Consider the following 19,390-nt stretch of genomic DNA (forward strand, 5'->3'; position numbering starts at 1 on the left):
GGAGCTTTTTGGAGTGCCTGGGAGAGTTTGGGAGGAGCAAGAAAGTTTTGACTCAAGAGAGGAAAAATTGTCACATCTGTACATGCATGACATGTTGCAGTGGTTCAGGTTTTTAATTTTAAAAACGGGAAGGGGAATACCCCATGCTGCACCCTGGCCACAACTGCCGCTGATGTTGTTTATTGTTTAAAATATGCATGAAGATACTGTGAGGTCATCGTTTTTTAAAAAAGGAAAATATGACTCCACCCAAATTATTTTATTCACAACCACCTCCTCCAGGTCAACGCCCTCTGGGCACAGCTCAGATCATCCCTGCTCTGAACAGAGTCTTAGTGCTGACCACAGTGTTGCCAGGCATCCCTAGAAGAGGAGGTGTGTTAAACTAGAAGAAGGAGGGGAGTGCAAAGTTGGCCTTAGTGTGCTGTGCCTGTGTGTCTGAGTGTTTGCCTTGTGCTCCTGCAGCTAGCAGAGTAAGGATCTTTGCCAGATCTGGAGCTCATCTGAAATACATTAAACCCTGGGTAAGAACGCTCTTCTGTAATCCAGCCGTGCTGACGCTCCAAGGCTCCTATTTGCTGTCTGAGGTACACCCATACATGTAGCAGCAGCTCCTCCAAGAGAGAGTGTTTTTGTCTCCTCAAGTTAAAATATTTTCCACGTTCCAGAGGGAAAGACGAGAGAGCGTGTTCAAGGTCTTTGAAGAAGACTGTGCTTTCTCCATTATTAGGTAAATACACATTTTAAAACTTTAAATATGGCTGTGATAATCTGATGTATTTACACATATATCTCCTGGTTGTGATGCAGTAGGAGAAACCATGCTTTGATGGTATCTAATATGTGCAACGAGCAGCTGACCTGGCAAATTAATATACAAGGATGCTTTGTTAACTCTTTTTGAATATATTTCCATGTTTTGATCTGGATAGTAAAGCATGACTTCCCTGATACTAGTTGCTCCTGCAGACTAAAATGTTCTTGTTCTGAATCCAAAACTGTGTTGCAATTGTGGTTCGCAAACCCACAAGGCATTTTCCACCATCCTTTAACTTTAAAAATTGATCCCAGAACCTTAACCAAACTTAATTCCCAGTGGAAGCCTGTAAATCAACTGTTACTCATACAGATTTTCTGGCACGGGACTTTTGTACGTAATGGCGGTCAGATCACATTTAATGTGTCTCCTGTAGATCTCCAGGGTTCGCCATTTTGACAAGAAGCCTTTCCACATTGGTCTTGTGACATGTCAGGACTGTGTTGCCTATTCTCCTCTGGGCATTTTTTTTTTTATCCAAGTCCAAATGAGATTTGAAAGAGAGAAACACTCCACAGATGAGTTAACTTGTGCTGACATGTGTCTTGCCTTTGTGACTTTCTGTCAGTCTGCTTCTTATAATGAGTTGTGCCCTCATTTCCTAATCCAGTGTTTCTGTTTATGTAAACAGTGGGGAAAAAGGATTGTTACCTTAGGGGTTAAATTTCTTTTTCCATGTATAGACTACTCACTAAGATGCCTTTTACTTACATAGACAATTGAGCCATGCATGTATTTCATGTTCCACTGAGAGATACCTCACATCTTACTCACTTCACTGTAAAGAGATGTCTCTGTGCAAATCCTGATGCAGGGCTGGGTTTGAAAATTTTCCAGTGTGCACAACTTTTTCCAGGCATGCACTGACAGTGTCTGGCAGACCCATGGAGGGGTGAAGCTTGCTTCAGATTCCACATCCTTATTCTAGGTTGTGGCAGACTTAGATTCTCAGATGCAATTTTTACCTGGATTACTCTCTTGCTTTTTATCTGAACTAACCTCTCCTGTCTCTTTTTCAGTTAATGTTTCAGGGTATATAAGTTATCAGTGCGGCACCTGTTTTCAAAAAGGAAAATTCCGACTTCAAAGAAAACATCAGCCCTTTTATTCCTCTCGGCGTGTGCAGAGGAGTTTTCAAGGACAAGTAAGCAGCATTTTTATAAATATAGGAAACGCCTGAAGGTTTTCCAGGGTTCAGCCACAGGAAATACAGCTCTAAACAACGTACCTAACTCTGACACTGATTTCTGTAACAGATTCCCTATCTTGTTAGTCAATCAACATGTCACGCTGGGGGCGAAAAAATGTGAAGAAGGCACCCGAGGTAGTCCGCACTGTGACAGAAGGGCTCAAATCCCTGTACCGAAAGAAGCTGCTCCCTCTGGAGCAGTACTACGGTTTCCATGACTTCCACTCTCCCAGTCTGGAGGATGCAGACTTTGATAATAAGCCAATGGTGCTGGTGGTGGGACAGTACTCCACAGGAAAGACGACGTTCATCAAGTATGACGTTACAGCTCAGCAAAAAACATTTGTTTTCATGTTGAATGTTGTGAAATTTAAATGTTTATTTAAAAACCATTAGTGAAAAAAAATCACAGGTTCTGTGTGCGACTGACAGGTATCTACTGGAGCAGGATATTCCAGGGAGCAGGGTGGGACCTGAACCCACCACTGACTGCTTCACTGCCATCATGCACGGAGAGGTGGAGGGAGTCATCCCTGGGAATGCCCTTATTGTGGACCCCAACAAGCCTTTTCGCAAACTCAACCCATTTGGAAATACCTTCCTGAACAGGTGAGAGTAAGGACTTTATTATCATAATGTTTGTAATGATTCCACTGATGGTGCCATATTCATTTATCTGCGAGAAATGGATAGACAGCAAGAAAACCCGAGCAGGAAAAAGAGGAAGGAGTGATAACAAAGTTTTAGCTCTCTGGAATTTCAAGTCCTTGTGCCAAATTTCAGAGCAGGGAGGCACTTGCCTTATTTGTGGAAAAATGGAGAAAGGGAGCGATATCACCCGGGAGGGTGATGAAAGCTAATGAACTCAAACAGGATCTACAATGTACGCAAGTTCAAAGGAAAGGTCAGAGGGCTCCACAGCCCCTCTGTGCAAAGATAAATAAATGAATTCACAGATTTTGTGAGGCTCAGGGAACCTGAGAAATCAAAACAATGAGGTTTACTGTCTGAGCTGCCAGATTTCTCTGTATGTTTTTCCGCTGTTGTAAACCAAGAAAGTGCTGTTAGGTACTAGAAACACAGACATGTCGGCCAGAAGTGACAGGAACATGCAGTGCTCCTGTTATTGGGGCTCCACTGCAAAGGTCTGATGTCCGTTTCCAGTAGAGTCCCTCTCTCCCTCTGCAGGGTGTGTTTGTCAATGTATTTGCGTCTCTCCTTTAGCTTTGACTTCCTGTACTGGCAGCCAGTGGGCTCGTTAAGCGTATAAACTACAGGAAGTGGTGTTGTTGTTCTAAGCCACACATCATTAGCAGGCCTTATTGTTTGATTCTGGCAGTAGCGGTCATTTTCCTTCAGGAAGCACAGAGCAAGAGAGTCCTGCGTGCACACAATGGCCTGCAGAAGGAGGGGTGGGAGGTGTGTTGGTGGCAGCTTCCAATCTGCTGCTTAGATCACTTTGGCGTCTTTGATAAGGAATAACCATTTTTCTCATTATTTAGATTCTTTTTATCTACATTCAAAGAGTTTCAAACAAAAGCTCTTTGAACTCTCTGACTTTTCTCCTGTTTGCTGATGAAAACACCAGGTTCCAGTGTGCTCAAATGCCCAACCAGGTCCTGGAGAGTATCAGCATTATTGACACCCCAGGGATCCTGTCTGGGGCCAAGCAGAGAGTGAGCCGAGGTGAGGGAAGTAGCAAAGGTGAGGAGAGGGCATGAGGGGCCTGCAGAGACACACATCCCTTGAAGTCATCTCACCAACTCCCCTCTTTGGCACTCCTGGCTAACTCATGGAACCAGTTTGCTCTGTCACAATAACACTTGGCAGCAGGGCAAGAAAACATCGCAGCAGCACACTGAGCATCCATAAATTCATAATCTTGAACAGAGATAGTGCAGACAAAAATTCTGTCAGCGCGTCTGGCAGAATGTACTGTTGAGAAATAACTACCATCATCATCTCACAGTAATTTTTCAATTTTCTATTCATCCACACTTCAAGTAACCCATTGTTCAAGTCAATCTGCATGAGCAACTAACAAGTTGAAGGTTTTTCATCAACATTACGAAAAACATATTTCCTCATTTACCATTACTGAAATCTAGCCACGCAGATATTTTTGGTTTTGTCTGCTGAGGTTTTGAAAGATCTGCTTACGTGTTTACTTCCTCCGCCCAATGGAGTGGAGGTGAAAGGAATGTCTGTGGTTCCCAAAGTAATTACAAATAGGTAAATAAATTATACAATTCAGCATCAGTATGTCTTTCATGGCACAGTTTCCCTGGATAATCCATACTCTTTCATTGCTAAGACGCATTTCCAATGCAAACTACTCACAGCAGAGTTTGTGTGAGATACAGAGAAACTGAAAAGTGCTGATGACTCAAATGATGAGAAATAACTATCTGAAAACCTATAACAGACTCTGGTAATATGATTAAGTTGATAAAGATGAAGTAATCCCTCAAAAATGTGCAGATGCACATTGCTGTTTTACATGTTAGAAGACAAAAAGCTGCTTCGATGGTGTAGTATCTCACATTAAGTGAATGTACAGCTGTGTGTTTTACACAGTGTGTGAAGGGTTTGTGTCTGTGTGGAGCTTCTACCCTCTCTTGTTTCTGTTTTGTCTTGTGCACACTGTACACTGAGGTTGATGAATATCTAAGTAATTGAACCCTTTTCTATTCAAACAGGCTATGACTTCCCAGCTGTGCTGCGCTGGTTTGCTGAACGCGTGGACCGCATCATCCTGCTGTTTGACGCCCATAAACTGGAGATATCAGATGAGTTCTCAGAGGCCATTGGTGCCCTGAAGGGCAATGAGGACAAGCTGCGTGTGGTGCTAAACAAGGCAGATATGGTGGGCACCCAGCAGCTGATGCGAGTGTATGGTGCACTGATGTGGTCGCTGGGGAAGGTGTTTGGCACCCCCGAGGTTCTGCGTGTCTACATTGGCTCCTTCTGGTCTGAGCCGCTGCTGGTTACAGACAACCGTAAACTGTTTGAGCTGGAGGAGGAGGATCTGTTTGCTGACATCCAAAACCTTCCTCGCAATGCAGCCTTACGCAAGCTCAACGACTTGGTCAAGAGGGCACGTCTGGTTAGGGTGGGTGAATACAGCCTGTGTTTATTAGGTTCTTAACAAGCTGATACATTTACATTCAGTCATTTTCCAGATGCTTTTATTCAAAGTGATTTACAAAGCAGGCAAACTGAGTCAGGTAGAAGACACTGAAAGCAAAGTGCCATGAGGTTTTAGTCTTGTTTAAGTCTGGAAGAAACCTACGTTGAAACCCTTCTTGTAATTTCTTCTAATTCCAGGTCCATGCCCACATCATCAGCTATCTGAAGCAGGAGATGCCATCAGTCTTCAGGAAGGACAATAAAAAGAAGAATCTGATTTACCAGCTTCCTGTTATTTTCTCTAAGATCCAGCTGCAGTACAATATTTCTCCAGGAGACTTCCCAGACTGTGCTAAGATGCAGGTTAGTTGAGTCTACTTTTCTTCCAGTGCTAAGGACCTCTGAGAAGCCATTATGTAAATACTTATAGAACCTTTTTACATCAGCTTACTGACATGTTAAATCCTCTGGCTAACACATTTCATCATTATATTTTTACAGGAGCAACTGATGGTTCATGATTTCACCAAGTTCAAAACACTGAAACCTAATCTGATGGCAGCCTTGGATGAGCTGCTCTCCTCTGACATTGCCAAACTGATGCCTCTCCTGCGGCAGGAGGAGCTGGAAGCAGGTGAGCAACCAGGTGTGCAGGGTGGAGCCTTCATAGGAACACGTGCTGGACCGTTCACTGAGGGTGACCCCTTTGCTGAGGAGAATGGAGAAGGACGTGAAGAGGAGGAGGATTGGGTGGTAACCAAAGACAAAGCCAAATATGATGAAATCTTCTATAACCTCGCTCCCAATGAAGGCAAACTGAGTGGCACTAAGGCTAAAGACTGGATGGTGAGCTCCCGTCTGCCCAACTCAGTGCTGGGTCGTATCTGGAAGCTGTCAGATGTCGACCGTGATGGAATGCTGGACGATGAAGAATTTGCTTTGGCCAGCCATTTGATTGAGGTCAAGCTGGAGGGCCATGGTCTACCCCCTGAGCTCCCCAACCGCCTGATCCCACCCTCTAAACGCAGGCAGAAAGGTTCTGACGCATAGAAATGTCGCAATGTCCCTGAAGCTGAGAGACACTCTTCTCTGGTGGCTGTCACACTTGTTACTGTTTGTATTTTTCCAGGCCCATGTCAAATGTTGTAATGTGTTCGTTCAACTTTTCCTCTGAGACTGAATTTGGTCTTACACCATGGAGCATACTGTATTTGTGTGTAAGTCAGACCTCTGAGACTATAACAAGGGCTTACTGCAAAAGATTATGTATTAACAGGTGACATGGGTCTGGCTGCTTCTTCCATTTGGCTTCTCAAAGTTTGCTTTTTAAAAACATATCTCCAAAACGGCTGATGCCCTCTAAGCGAGCAGTATTTAACATATATTTGACAGAATACTGAGAAACACTTTTCCTTATTAAAACTTTGAAATCTAACATTCCTTTGGTGACTAGACTGGAGAGCAGTATTATCTCAGCCATTTTCAGATTTGGTCATTCCAATGAGGGTGTACAATTTTATTTTGCAGACTTGCTTAAAAGATTTTAGTAGTTTATAGCAAATGGCAACACACATCTAATAACCCGAATGCATTTCACTTTGATGCTTTACACACCACATTTTTGTGCATACTTTATATATTATTTTTTTTAATTGTTGCTGTTCTTTTATATGTGCAGGAGCAAAGCCTTGGTTGTAGAAAGGAACATTACATGCTGAGAGTAACTTTTTCAACCAGACTGAATGATTGATATATTACTGACTACTGTACACAGCTCCACCAGCTGCTCTTATATGAACTATTATTGTAACCAAATAAAATTATCTGACTGTGAGTTGTCTGTTTTCCGAGCCCTTTGTAAGTAAAACGAGGAGCTTGAAAGAGTTGGAAAACACTGAGGTATAAAATGACATCACATATTAAGTACATACTACAAACTAAGATTTGAGTGCATTTTGCCTGGAGTTCTTTTAACATTTTCTTTTCTATCAGGCTCACTTGGTCTCTTAGTGACAAACTAGATAAACAGTGACTCACACTCTCCCCCTGCCAAGTCCCCATACCACCATTTTCCGAGGCTCTCTCCTCTCTCATTTACTCTGCATTTGTTTTTCTCTAACACGCAGTTAAACACACTCTGCCCCCCTCTTCACTGGTTAGTTCTGGATTCACACTTTGATTTGGTCTGCACTCAAATGTGAGACATGAGCACAAATATGAGCCCCATGTAGACCTGGATGTTTCAGCTGAGGCTTTCAAGACATGCAGAAGTGGTTGCGTCCCTGCCTCCCTGTTCCACTCCTCCAAGGAAAGAGACAGAAATGAGAAACAGAGGCAATCCAGCCCTTTCCTTGCTGCTCTCTGGCTTACAGTGACTCACATGTGAAGAATGCGGTGGGCTGGCCCTGGAGTTATTAATATCTTCTTTCCTAGGGTCCACTAAGTTTCCCCAGGCTCATGCACAGGATGTAGACACTGTACCTTTATGAAAGACTTTAGCAACATCCCCCTATTTGGAGTGCTCGATCTGTGCTGGACCTTCGGCATACCACACCCTCTTCTGTGTAGTTATGTGTGTGTGTGTGTGTGTGTGTGAAAGAAGGAATAAAACATGGAGGTAGTATTTGAATAAGACAAATAAGAACAGCTGAGAATGTTCTCATGGAAACATTCTTTTTTGACTAGTAATACACTTTTTTGTATACTTTCACATCACTGCTTGCGATGTCATTTTAGTAGAATAAAGGTCCTTATTGCAGTTTGAACAATGCCCTCCTGTTACATAATTAGGCTGCGTCATAATCAATCTCAAACATTTGTTGCCCAAATCAACAGAGTGCTGCCACCAAAGTGAAGGGAAAGTTCAGACAGGCTCACGCTGGTGTGGAGGACCCCCACCACCATCAGACATCCCCAACAATGAAGCTTACTCAACAAAACCGGGGTCTCCGTCTACGTCACTCACTGTTTACATGGGGAATTCCTCACAGCAACCTGGACTGGAATAAAAACTGAGGTCAGCTCTGGAGAGGGGTGACATCTGGTGGCTGCTGGACTCCTGGCAAGCTGTATAGCACAGGGTCCAACTGTACAGGAGTGGAGACATGCAGCTGTGCATTCAAAGACATTTTGTAGACATATAGTAGAAGTTTCATCTTTCTGACAGTTGAACTAAAACAGAGATGATAACCTTGTAAAAGTAGAATTCATGGCAGCTACATTAGAGTGTAATTCTGTACCTAATGAAGTGGCCAGTAACTGAATTGAGTCTAAATCTGATGTCCTTATTCAAACCAAAATAAACCAGCATTTCTGTTTATTCAAAACTATTACCTGCTCATTTGAAACTCTAACTCTAGCTAATTAATTTATAATATACATAGCTTGTACTTGAACCTGTTTAGTATTTTCAGTATATATGTTGTGTGTGCTTTTTAACTCTTTAATGTTTTTAATTCAGTAGTAATTTCTCTTTTTAAAGACCCTGTGAAACAATAACTGGCTGATGTAACTGGTAAAAAAGTAAAGTCTGAGAATTTTAAAGTTTATTTTCCATCCAAATATTGACAACACATATTGAAAATAGTTTCTTAGTCTAGCTCAAAACATTTTCTGCATTTCCATCCCATACACATCATATTCTTCTCTGGCTAAGAGACAAAGTCAAACCTTAACGTGTAGAAAAACTGATGAAAAAAATATGATGGTTAAGAAACAAAGTCAAGCCCTAAGCGACAAACAACAGTCAGTATCAAACGTAGACTTATATCAGTGTATATAAAATATCTCAGTTCAAATGTTTCTCCAAATGGCACAATCACTTGAACTAAAGTTCTCATCTCAGCTCCAATCAAAAGTTACAAAATGCAGCTTTAACAACTGTATTCAAAAGAGCATTTGAAATATTGTTGGTACAGTTTTATTTTGTAATTTCAGCAGTACTTAGAAACTGAAATAGTTTTTGATGTCTTTGATCTGCTTCATCATGTCACCAATTTGCTGTCCCTGCTCTCTAAGGACATCCTGCACAACCTTCTTCTGGTGGGCATTGAGTGAGACTGTTGTCCTTGCTGTAGGAAGATCCTTGTCCACTTGTTTCTTCTGGTACTCCATTTTCATGTTCACCTGTTTGATGCAGTTGTCCAGGTGCTTCAGCTGGTCACTGATGGTCTGCAGCTCCTTCTTCATATCCTTTTCACTGTTAGACAGTATGGGCAGTTGGCTTTGCAGGCTGCCCAGCACTTTCTTAACTCTGTTCATAATAGTTTCCTGGCGATACTTTGCATCTTCATACTTATCAGCTAACCTCTCTGCTGCTTCTCTCAGACTCTTCCTCTCCTCCCTGCACAGAGCCATCTCGTCCAGCTGCTTATTCTTCTGGCCTGTCAGGAGTTTCACCCTTCTCTGCATCTCTTCACGGGCCATATCCTGCTTCAGAATGTACTCCTCACGGAAGACCTGTGTTGCTCTGCTGAGGAGCTGGAGACACTCTGGAGGGGGTGGTGACGTGTCCTTGTCCCCTGCCTTAAGTACAAGTGGATTGGTCGAGCTACGTGCCAGGATGTTGCGGATATGCTGCTCAAAGGAGTCGTTGGCTAGCCCACGCAGAGGGGAGCTACCAGAGCCTGGACCCGGGTGAGAACAGAGAAGTGGAGGGGATGGAGGACGTATGGAGCTGAGCAGGGGCAACAGGATGCACTCATAGGTATTGGTGATGCAGATCATGGTGGCACCCAAGGAAAGATCAGACACAATCAAAAAGCCACGAACTGGAGCTGACTGACTGGTTAGGAGTGGCCTGGTGCAAAGAATGTGCTCTACGATACAGCGCTTCTCAGCAGCTAGCTCCTGGAGACCGTCCTTATCTTCCTCACCTGACTGGAGGAACTTTTGCAGCTTGTTGACCCAGATTAACCCCACACTATGAACTCCTGCTTCGTGGGTGCAATGATACCTTTGCTGGCACAGGGGGTCTCTGTGCAGTCTGATGGGGCATGTGAAATCAAACTCTTGAGGCTCCTCATCTTCTCCTGCAGCTACTTTGAGAGTAAGCTCTAGCTCAACACACTCAAATACATAGAGAGCTGGAACTGACTCTGTGCCTCGGATCCACTTTTCCACCGCCCTGGTCTCTTCCTCTTCTTCAGACTCCAGTACCACACAGTGGTAGAGGGTGCCTGTTTCTGTGGCGATGACCAGAATATTGGGCACACACGGCAGACAGAGAATGGCACAAGCATCATACCCGTAGTTATCCTCTGCTGCAGGGTACATAGGGAGGGGTCCGGCAGGTTTAGTCAGACTCACCCCGTTTGTCTGGGTCGTGTAGCTCACGTAGGTCTCTCCATTTTCGAAGAGGATGTACAGAGGGTAGACCTGCTGTTCTTTGGAGCACTGTGCTGCCAGCTGCCGAGGGGGGGACGTGATCGACCCGAAGTCAAACGCCACTGCTATCTCCCCCAGAGACGCCGCGTAGGAACGGGCCGGGGGGTGGACGCTGCTGTCATCTTCCAACTGCGACAGTGGCAAGGCTGTGGCCGGGGCCTGTGGCGACTTCAAGCTGTAAAACCGGATTGTATTGTCCGATGTGAGCAGCACCAGGTGGGGCTCGTCCGTCTCGCTGGGGTACCAAGCCGCCTGCCGTAGATTCACCGACGGTGAGCTGGTGAAGAAGCGCTCCGCCACCGGGATGGTCTTGCAGTTGATTTCGCTCCGTCCGCCCTCGAACTCGGACCTCTTGCCCCACCGCTGAGGAAGCTCCAGCACTGAGACGCCTCGCTGCCCGATGAGTGCGATGTGGTGGTGGGTCGGACTCACCAACACCTGGCACACTTCGAACAGAGGAGGGTTGATGCACAGCAACGTCTGATACTTCCCGCTACTGCGACTCTCATCCGAGTTTAGCTGGCGCAAGTTGGTCGTGTAAAACACGCGGTCTGTGTCGTCCCACACAAAAAAGTCCCCACCCAAACAGAAAATCAGGTTTTTAGCGACCTCTCTTTCATTTCTGTTAGATGCTGAATCCAGGGTCTCTCGTATTCTTTTGAAAATAGTATGGTTTGGTAAGTCATTAAGCCACCGTTCTGCGCCGAATGCCGCCATCTTGATCCACCATCTGTGTCAGAGGGAAACCGTCCATGGCAACCAAAGTGTTTTACGACAGTCATTTAACGTATTACGACGGCCGGTGTCGTATATTTTGCAGAATCACTATGGCGTTGAAAGAGACTGCTGGGTTGTACGAGACGCTGAAAGCAGAGTGGAACAAGAAAAACCCAAATCTAAATAAATGTGGAGACCTTCTGAGCAAACTTAAGGTAGAGTCGCCCGATTGACTCAAATAGAATCGTTGGTTTTAGATTTTTCTCCAGTCAAAACAGCAATATTGCTTACAGACGTTAGCACTGTTAGCATGTGTAGGCAGTTTTGCTAATTTATGCTAGCAACGCTAACATTGTGTAGAGTTTTCGAATAGATGAACCTTGGACTCAAATTAAAGTCAAATTATTTTCTCGACTATAACAGCGATTTGCCAACTACAAGTTACTGTTTGACTGATACCTTAATCGGAATCTTAAAAATTATATAGTCAAAACATGTCGCTGCTGTCAATGCTAACGAAACGGTAGCTCCACAGTACATATAGTTTCACAGAAAATAAACAGTTGACATGAAGTTTATTGAGACGAGTGCCTCTTCTGTCTGTGATGTTAATCTAACAAAGATTATTGACAAAGTTACTACTCTTTGAAAATCAGTTATTTCTATAAATGGACGATCGTTTCAATGTTATGAGCGATACGAGCCATTGTAGATTATGGTAAATAACCAGGACGAGTCTGAATGTGATATTATGTTGAAAATGACAATAAACTTGGCTTTACAGATTTCATTATTGGAGCTGAACTTTTTACCCACCGGTGGCTCCGCACTCACCAAGCAGCAGCTTATTTTAGCCCGTGAGTACAGGACAGCTTCTTTGTCATTATCTTTGACAAAAGTTTTAAAATATTTCTAAAGAATTTAACATTTAACTGAGACAGATGTTGTCTGTGTTTCAGGTGATGTCCTTGAAATTGGAGCCTTGTGGAGTATCCTCAAAAAGGACATCCCATCCTTTGAGAGATACATGGCCCAGCTGAAATGTTACTACTTTGATTACAAGTATTGTCACCTCTCCTTTCTTCATGTGTAGTAGGATTTTGTTACACAGTACTTGCTTTTTCTAACATTGCTCTTTCTTTACCTTTGTCATTAAGGGATGAACTTCCTGAAGCGGCCTACATGCACCAGTTGCTTGGACTGAACCTGCTCTTCCTGCTATCTCAAAACCGTGTGTCTGAGTTTCACACAGAACTTGAGAGACTGAGTGCACGAGATATTCAAACCAACGTATACATCAGACACCCAGTGTCATTAGAGCAGGTACATATCCTGTAGAAAAAGCGTACTCGCAGGGTTTGATATTGTATTGCTATTCCACAGTGGCTGGAAGTCAAGAGTAAAATATTCATATTGTCTCATTAGTAATTTGTACCTAAAGATCTTCCCAAAAATCCTTAATTTGGATCCTAAAATTACGATTTAATGCAGCTTTATTCTGATTACAGCAATGTACTGTATGTGAGGTGTACTCACAAAATTATTAAATTACGGTAAAGGTCTAGGACTAATTGGTTGGCACAAATTCTTAGCAGTTTACCCTACATAAACACAGGGCTCTGTGAAATTCTGTTATGCTCAATCTTGGCAGTGTTAACAATAACACACATGGCTACCTTAATGCTTATGTCTTCTCTTTACCTTTTCAGTACTTGATGGAGGGAAGCTACAACAAGGTATTTCTTGCCAAAGGCAACATCCCTGCAGAGAGCTACACCTTTTTTATAGATATTCTGCTTGACACAATTCGGTAAGGATCAGTATTATAACTATGCCTATTCAGTACATTGATACAGTCCTTTCTACAGTATGTCATGTACAAGCAATGCAGTTGTTTGCTTTCTCTGTAAAAGTTATACTAAGACCATGGAAATGCTAATGTAGTATGGCTGATTTGGCATAGTCAACTCTAAACTTTGTGTAAAAGTATGATGCCTGACAATTTAAACGCACCCTCCATCCTTCTTTCCTGTGGTAACTAGGTAAGTCTCTTAATATAAAAAAATGCTAGACACTGCAAAGGAAATGACTCTACCTGCATTCAACAGGAAGGACCATTGTTGATTGTTTATTTTCTGATATTTAATGTGGATTGTGCTGTAATCATCAGGAGGTTAAGCGACTAGATGAAAATATGTTGTAAAGATAACTTGAACTAAAATGGACCTTTTCATTTACAGTGACGAGATTGCAGGTTGCATAGAGAAAGCATATGAGCAGATCCAGTTCAGTGAAGCCACCCGTGTGCTTTTCTTCAGTACCCCAAAAAAGATGACAGAGTATGCCAAGAAGGTATGTATATTTGCATTTGGGAATTTAACTTTTGATTGAAGTAGCATCCACAGATTAAAAGAGCTGAAATTTGTTTAAAGTTTAATTCAAACACAATGGGAGTGAAAATAAAGTGTCTGTTCTTATTATCAGTAGTAAGTAGCCGACTTATTGGGGCTTTATTTATCTGCAGTGCTGGCACCTGTAACATAACAAAATAGTTTCATGTGAACTATTGGGTTCATAATAGCAACATTTTATTTTGTAGGTGCTATGATTAGACATTTTTCTAAACAATTGGTCTTATTAAGGAACCATTTGTGTGATGGTAATATGCATGTACAATACCTTGTACTGGCAGAACCTGAAAATACATTTTCAATTTACGTTTTCATTTATAGTTTAATAGAAAAAGCCTTTTGGTGTTTTATAACAAGGCCAAGCTCGATGTAGGACACATCTATTTCTTGGTGCAGATGTAGTATGGAATCAAGTCAAAAAATTTAGATCAAGTTAAAAAGGTCAGACATTGGCCGGAATGACAGACTACTTTTTTTTTTAAAATGGAATTGAACTGAATTTAGTTGTTTTTGTGATTTTAATTGCAAAAAGCAAAAAGTAATTTCTTCTCAGAACCTTCAATGAATAAAACTACCTAGGGACCAAAGTGGAATGTTTTTTTCATTTTAGAGAGGATGGAGTTTGAGCCCAGATGGCTATTACTCTTTCACCAGTCAGCAGCAGCGAACAGAAGAGGTGACCATCCCCTCTACAGAGCTGGCACAACAGGTCATCGAATATGCACGACAGCTGGAAATGATTGTGTAATCCGCCCCCAGGAGCACATTCAACCATGTACAGACGCACTCAAAGACACACACAGACATGCCGCTGATCCAGTATACATCTAGTCAGCACAAATGCAGTTTCCACTGAGAGTGGTTAATTTGTTGTCCATGCTTAAAAAAATCAATCAGCATATAATTTTCCTGTATTTGTACCTATCTACAGGTCTTCCTGTTTAGCAGTTTGCTGATATTTTAAAAGATGGGGAACAAAACTAAATGTATAACAGCTGCTACATGTATACATTTATTCGAGACATTCGAGGGTTTAAATATTACAGTTTTCTGAGATGCCATTTGTTCAACATAAACATTTTTCTTTTTATTTAGCATTTCTAACTGGTGACCAAAAACAACTTAAAAGTAAAACTACTACATTTCATACCCTTGGTCTTCAACTCTTATAACTATAAATAAGTTCATCAATATCAACCTGTGACTTTGTTTTTCAGTGTCACACAGAACTGGGATCACAACTCAACTTATTTCCCCCCAAATTCAAGTAAACTCTTTTTGTATACAAAGTTAATTTTCTCCTAAGTAGCACTCACAGAACTGTATTGCCCTTGCCTTGTATCCTAGCAACTGACAGAATTGCCATTGAAGTTTGAGTGTTTTCTAAATTGTACTGCCTCTTCCTCCCTAGATGGTTTGTAATCCAGTTGATCTTACAATGCAAATCTTTGTCTGCAATAAATGATTCGGAGAATACATTTTCTGAATGACTGTGTTTCAGTTTTTTTATGCTAACCCTTCAGAGGAACATTCTAAGGAAGCAAGCCATTTACATCCACTCACACATTTTAGAATAAGACAAGTCATTAATAGAAATATTTTCGATGTGTTGTGTCATTCTTGATCACCTTCATCGTCATTCTGCATCTGTCTCAGTGCTAGGCAAGCTGCAAGTCTTGCAGTGGTGACCCAAGGAGGTTCATACTCTGGGGATTCTTCATACCTGTGGAGGTGATGGGCAGAGATCCAATTTACTGATAACTGACGAACGTAATAAAACAGAATGAAAGCACACACAAGGAAGTGCAAAAATGTTTGCTCTTATTTTCAGACTAGACATTTTATACTACACTGTAGTAATTGCCTAGAACAGTAAAACAGAAGTTTTAATGTGTAGCTCACCATTTTTTGACATTTGGTGGTAAATCCTTTCCAGGGTTATGTTTACAATGTGCCTTGTGGGAACAGGACTGATTCACTGTAAACTGGTGCCAGCGACCCTTGGCACAGACTTTGTGTTCAGGAGTCACTGGAGTGCTGGCTTGCTCCTGTTTTTCAATTTGACCATTTTTCCTGTTAATCTCTTCTTTCATAGTAACATTTACTGTATTCTTAGGTTGGTCCTGATCAAAGTCTTTGGGTGTGCAGTTTTTCTTTGGCCTGACAGCAGTATCTTCCGGGAGGGAGACTTTAGGTTCACACTGCCGTCTTAGCTTGACATTTGTATCTGTAGCAGTAGTTACTAGATTGTGAGTGCCAGCATTATTCGGGGCAGCTATAGGCTTCTCTTCCACTATGGGGACATGTGCTGCTTCTACTTTCATGTTGACTGTTTGTATGCAAGACAAAGTGTTTCTATAATCAGATTTGTTAGTTTCAGGCATTAGCTGTGGCCCAGCATGTTTTTTCCCCAGGTTTTCTTCCATGGCAGTGCAACCTTGCTGTGAATGCTCTGCAACAGTAGTCACGGGAACTTCCACTCCTTGCTGGGTGCTTGTACGGCCATGTTTTCGCTGAGCCTTTAATTTTTTAGCTAGTTTCTTCCTCAGCCTCAGTCTGGCAGCATTAGCACGGTTTCTCTCTGATTTGGGGATGGAGCAATAATGATAGTCCACTGGTATCACATTGGTCGCACTGTGGTGGTTCAGACACTGTTTTTGTTCATTTTCATTATTGCTGACCTGAGCTGTAGGTTGAGTTGCCATTTGAGTTGACCGGCCTTCTGGTCTTGTAGGCTTGGTGGCAGGTACTTGAGCAAAAGGTGTTGTTGACGTGTTTGTGGGTTTGCTTTGCTGAGCCTTGTCTGTTGCATGGCTGATAAAGTCAGTGCTTGCTTTGTTCACGTTGGAGGCACCACAACTGGAGCTTTGATTCTGAAATTTGTTGAGATTTTCCTTTGCCTGTTTCCCAGCTTCTTCGGTGTGTAGGTTTTCAGCAGGTCTGGTGGACTCTCTCCATATACGACATGCAGGGATCACCTCTTGTTGCCCTTTACTGCCAAAGCTGGTGAAGTAGTCAGATACAAGTTCAAATTACTTATTATTAATTATATAGAGACTTAATGTGCATATGAATATACATGAATAAAGGGTGACTGATTCTATACAAAATTGGTTAAACTAATATTTGGATAGTACTACAGCATAGTATACTATCACTACAGTATACTAGTAATCCCTCATTTTAAAAGGCTAGTCTTTTCATATTAATAATTTGTGCTGCTGTTGATAACCAGGAATTTAGTAATGATGAAATCTTCATGTCCTTGTCACTTGATTCATGGCCACTACATGTAAGGCATCCAAAAGGGGACAACTGTTATTTTTTCTAATAAGAATCAACAATATGCTTCAGCATGTTTAACTTCTTCAAAACTTAGTCAAAAGGATTTAAAGCAGGAGAAGAGAAACATTTTTAAAATAAATTTAACATTGTTGTGTGCAGTGCTCACAAAATATAATATATGTATCCACACAAGAACTCAACTTACTTGCATTCTTCCTGAGGTGAGGCATCTTTACAGAACATCTGTGCTGGCAGTTGGACCGAGGTAAATACTTTACAGCTATGGACGGTGTCTGCAACCTCTCTAACTGTCTGTACTTCTGTGGTCTCCTTAGCTGCAGGCCTCTGCTGTGATGGTGGGAAGTTTTTTCCTTCCTCAGGCTGGGTATAGCAATATATCACCTGTCTGTCTGTCTGTTGCTGTACTGGTGCTGTAGGATTTGTATTTTGTGGCACTTGTGCTGTAGGCATCAGTTTTATTTGTTCAGATATGAGTTGATGTAAGATGTCTGACATAACGTCATATTTTCCTGCAGTTATGTTCACATCTGTGTGCCCAGTGGTTGGTCTTGCAGTTGTAGCCTGTTGGAGCAATGGAGTTGGAGTACTGGTCTCTTCATCCTTAGGTTTTACAGCACCTCTGTGTGATTTAGTCACTCTAACAGTGAAGGGAGGATAAGGGACCAGTTTTACTGGGTCAGCATACTGTGAAATGTCCCCAGCATTGTCAGTCAGTTGTTCTTGGCCATCAACAGCAGAGACTTGATGCCTCCTTATGAGCACTGCTTCATTACCATTGCTGGGTTCTACCTGATCATTTATAAGTTGAGTAGGGGCTAGTTGTTCACTAGTGCCTTCAGCGTTACTGGGAATTCCAGTTAAATCATTTGCTTTGCCATAGTTAGCCACTGCTTCTTTTGTGTTCTTTGCATTTCTTGTGTCCTTATTAATAGGAAGCTTTTGCTTTTGTTTCACCTTTTTTGAGTGCAGACCACCCATCCTACCTATTCATCTAACCTGCAAAATAAATTTGATCTTATTAATCTTCAAGATTCAACAAGAGTCAACAAATTCTATGAAAAGACCTAAAGCATTAATGAACTGATCCAAACAACCTTGGTCAGTGAAGCCAAACCTGACCATAGTGATACAAAAGCATTAGTAAACAAGTATCCAATTAGATTATTTGAAGTATTATTTGACCCGAACTAGATTCAGAACATCTTTAAAAGTAATAAACTGTTTTCTCCATTATGGTATGGTGTATGGTAAAAACAAACAAACACAGATTTCCTGTACATGTTCTGTATTCAGCTACATATCTAAAAAGAAATGTGCTTGCTCGGCTGTATGTTGGTAAAGAAAGCTGCGTTTAGAGTTTGGAAAGAGATAAATCACTTTAGGGATGTAATAAAATTATTATTAATGATTGATGTTAATAAATATTAAAACAAACAGCAGCTTATGATACTTTATAAGATGAAAATATGACATTTTTAACTAGGTTATGGTTTTCTATAAATAATAGACTTAATAGATCAGAATATCTGAATAAAATAATCTTAACTTAATCGACTGACCAGTAATATAGATCTACAGTTTATCCAGTTTAATTTACATCAAATCATATGTTTCGTCTACAAAAATATAAAATTGTAAAGGTGTCAAATAACTGTAGTGGAGTAAAGGAAGTATTAACTAGCTACCTTGAACAGTGCTTGAGCTAACTTAACCTAGCTAAGCTACTTAGCGTCTCCACACCGACGTTAAACTTAAAATAAACGTAATAATTAAAATGATTTACTTTATTATTTTAAAAAAACTACCATTAGTTACCAAAACTAGTTAGATATCGGATAGCTAAAATATACGAACCAGGTAAGTCGATCTCTTGATTAAGTAATGTTGGCTAACATAACAGTTAAAAGAAGCTAACCAGGTAAGGTAAGGTAGGTTCGCTAACGTTAGCTAGCGACAGTTAGCACTCCTGGGCTAATATTATTGAACTAACTTGACAAATGGTGAGGAGATATTTTTAGCTAACGTTAATTAAATCAAGTTATTTTAGCAAACTAACCTCTTCTGTAGGCCAGGCGATCTGTAGGGACGATGATCAGAATGACAGACAAACAGAAACTAATGTTAAGTAAAAACGTTAACGGTCGAGAAATGCTTTGTAAATCTTACATCAGTAATATTAGCTTAAAATTACTTAAGCTACTAAAGTTACATTATAAGTGCAATAAGCTAAACACAGATCTCTTAAAACAATATTTATGTATAATAGTTATTAAGGTGCTGTCCTTGGTGATGAAGTATAAGTGTTTTCAGATTGTGTACCGGTTATAGGCCAGTAAATATTATTATTTATTATTATTATCATTACTATGATAGTCACCTGTGTAATGGAATCACACCTGCATGGCTGTTTTACAGCAATACACCTAAATTACATTT

The 19,390-nt window shown here is 41.4% G+C and overlaps 4 protein-coding genes across 8 annotated transcripts; 2 read left to right on the forward strand and 2 right to left on the reverse strand.

Annotated features, from left to right (window-relative positions):
• Positions 1–332: 332 nt before the first annotated feature.
• ehd2b (EH-domain containing 2b) lies at positions 333–6,969 on the forward strand. Of its 4 annotated transcripts, none has more exons than XM_026342140.1 (9): positions 333–587; positions 669–730; positions 1,837–1,961; positions 2,074–2,320; positions 2,439–2,615; positions 3,595–3,710; positions 4,706–5,118; positions 5,334–5,498; positions 5,637–6,969. In XM_026342140.1, exons 4-9 carry the CDS (start codon positions 2,100–2,102, stop codon positions 6,183–6,185), a joined length of 1,641 nt encoding a protein of 546 aa, XP_026197925.1. In that variant the 5' UTR covers positions 333–587; positions 669–730; positions 1,837–1,961; positions 2,074–2,099; the 3' UTR covers positions 6,186–6,969. The 4 variants fall into 4 exon arrangements, with proteins under 4 accessions (XP_026197925.1, XP_026197944.1, XP_026197935.1 ...); XM_026342159.1 differs by having other exon boundaries at positions 333–524; XM_026342150.1 differs by having other exon boundaries at positions 333–730; positions 2,091–2,320.
• Positions 6,970–8,665: 1,696 nt separating this feature from the next.
• nup88 (nucleoporin 88) lies at positions 8,666–11,327 on the reverse strand. Its single transcript, XM_026375236.1, has one exon. It carries the CDS (start codon positions 11,235–11,237, stop codon positions 9,078–9,080), a length of 2,160 nt encoding a protein of 719 aa, XP_026231021.1. The 5' UTR covers positions 11,238–11,327; the 3' UTR covers positions 8,666–9,077.
• On the forward strand, positions 11,324–15,124 carry psmd8 (proteasome 26S subunit, non-ATPase 8). The gene is made up of 7 exons (XM_026375269.1): positions 11,324–11,452; positions 12,022–12,094; positions 12,197–12,299; positions 12,395–12,560; positions 12,947–13,047; positions 13,478–13,589; positions 14,259–15,124. The coding sequence occupies exons 1-7, from the start codon at positions 11,348–11,350 to the stop codon at positions 14,394–14,396; spliced, it is 798 nt and encodes a 265-aa protein (XP_026231054.1). The 5' UTR covers positions 11,324–11,347; the 3' UTR covers positions 14,397–15,124.
• LOC113172321 lies at positions 14,873–19,164 on the reverse strand. Of its 2 annotated transcripts, none has more exons than XM_026375248.1 (4): positions 19,011–19,164; positions 17,139–17,950; positions 15,551–16,651; positions 14,873–15,371 (listed from the first exon to the last, which is right to left on the reverse strand). In XM_026375248.1, the coding sequence occupies exons 2-4, from the start codon at positions 17,930–17,932 to the stop codon at positions 15,263–15,265; spliced, it is 2,004 nt and encodes a 667-aa protein (XP_026231033.1). In that variant the 5' UTR covers positions 17,933–17,950; positions 19,011–19,164; the 3' UTR covers positions 14,873–15,262. The 2 variants fall into 2 exon arrangements, with proteins under 2 accessions (XP_026231033.1, XP_026231041.1); XM_026375256.1 differs by lacking the exon at positions 19,011–19,164 and adding an exon at positions 18,809–18,889.
• Between the last annotated feature and the right edge of the window lie 226 nt (positions 19,165–19,390).

The sequence above is a fragment of the Anabas testudineus genome, chromosome 13 (genome assembly GCF_900324465.2).
Source record: "Anabas testudineus chromosome 13, fAnaTes1.2, whole genome shotgun sequence".
Taxonomy (NCBI): domain Eukaryota; kingdom Metazoa; phylum Chordata; class Actinopteri; order Anabantiformes; family Anabantidae; genus Anabas; species Anabas testudineus.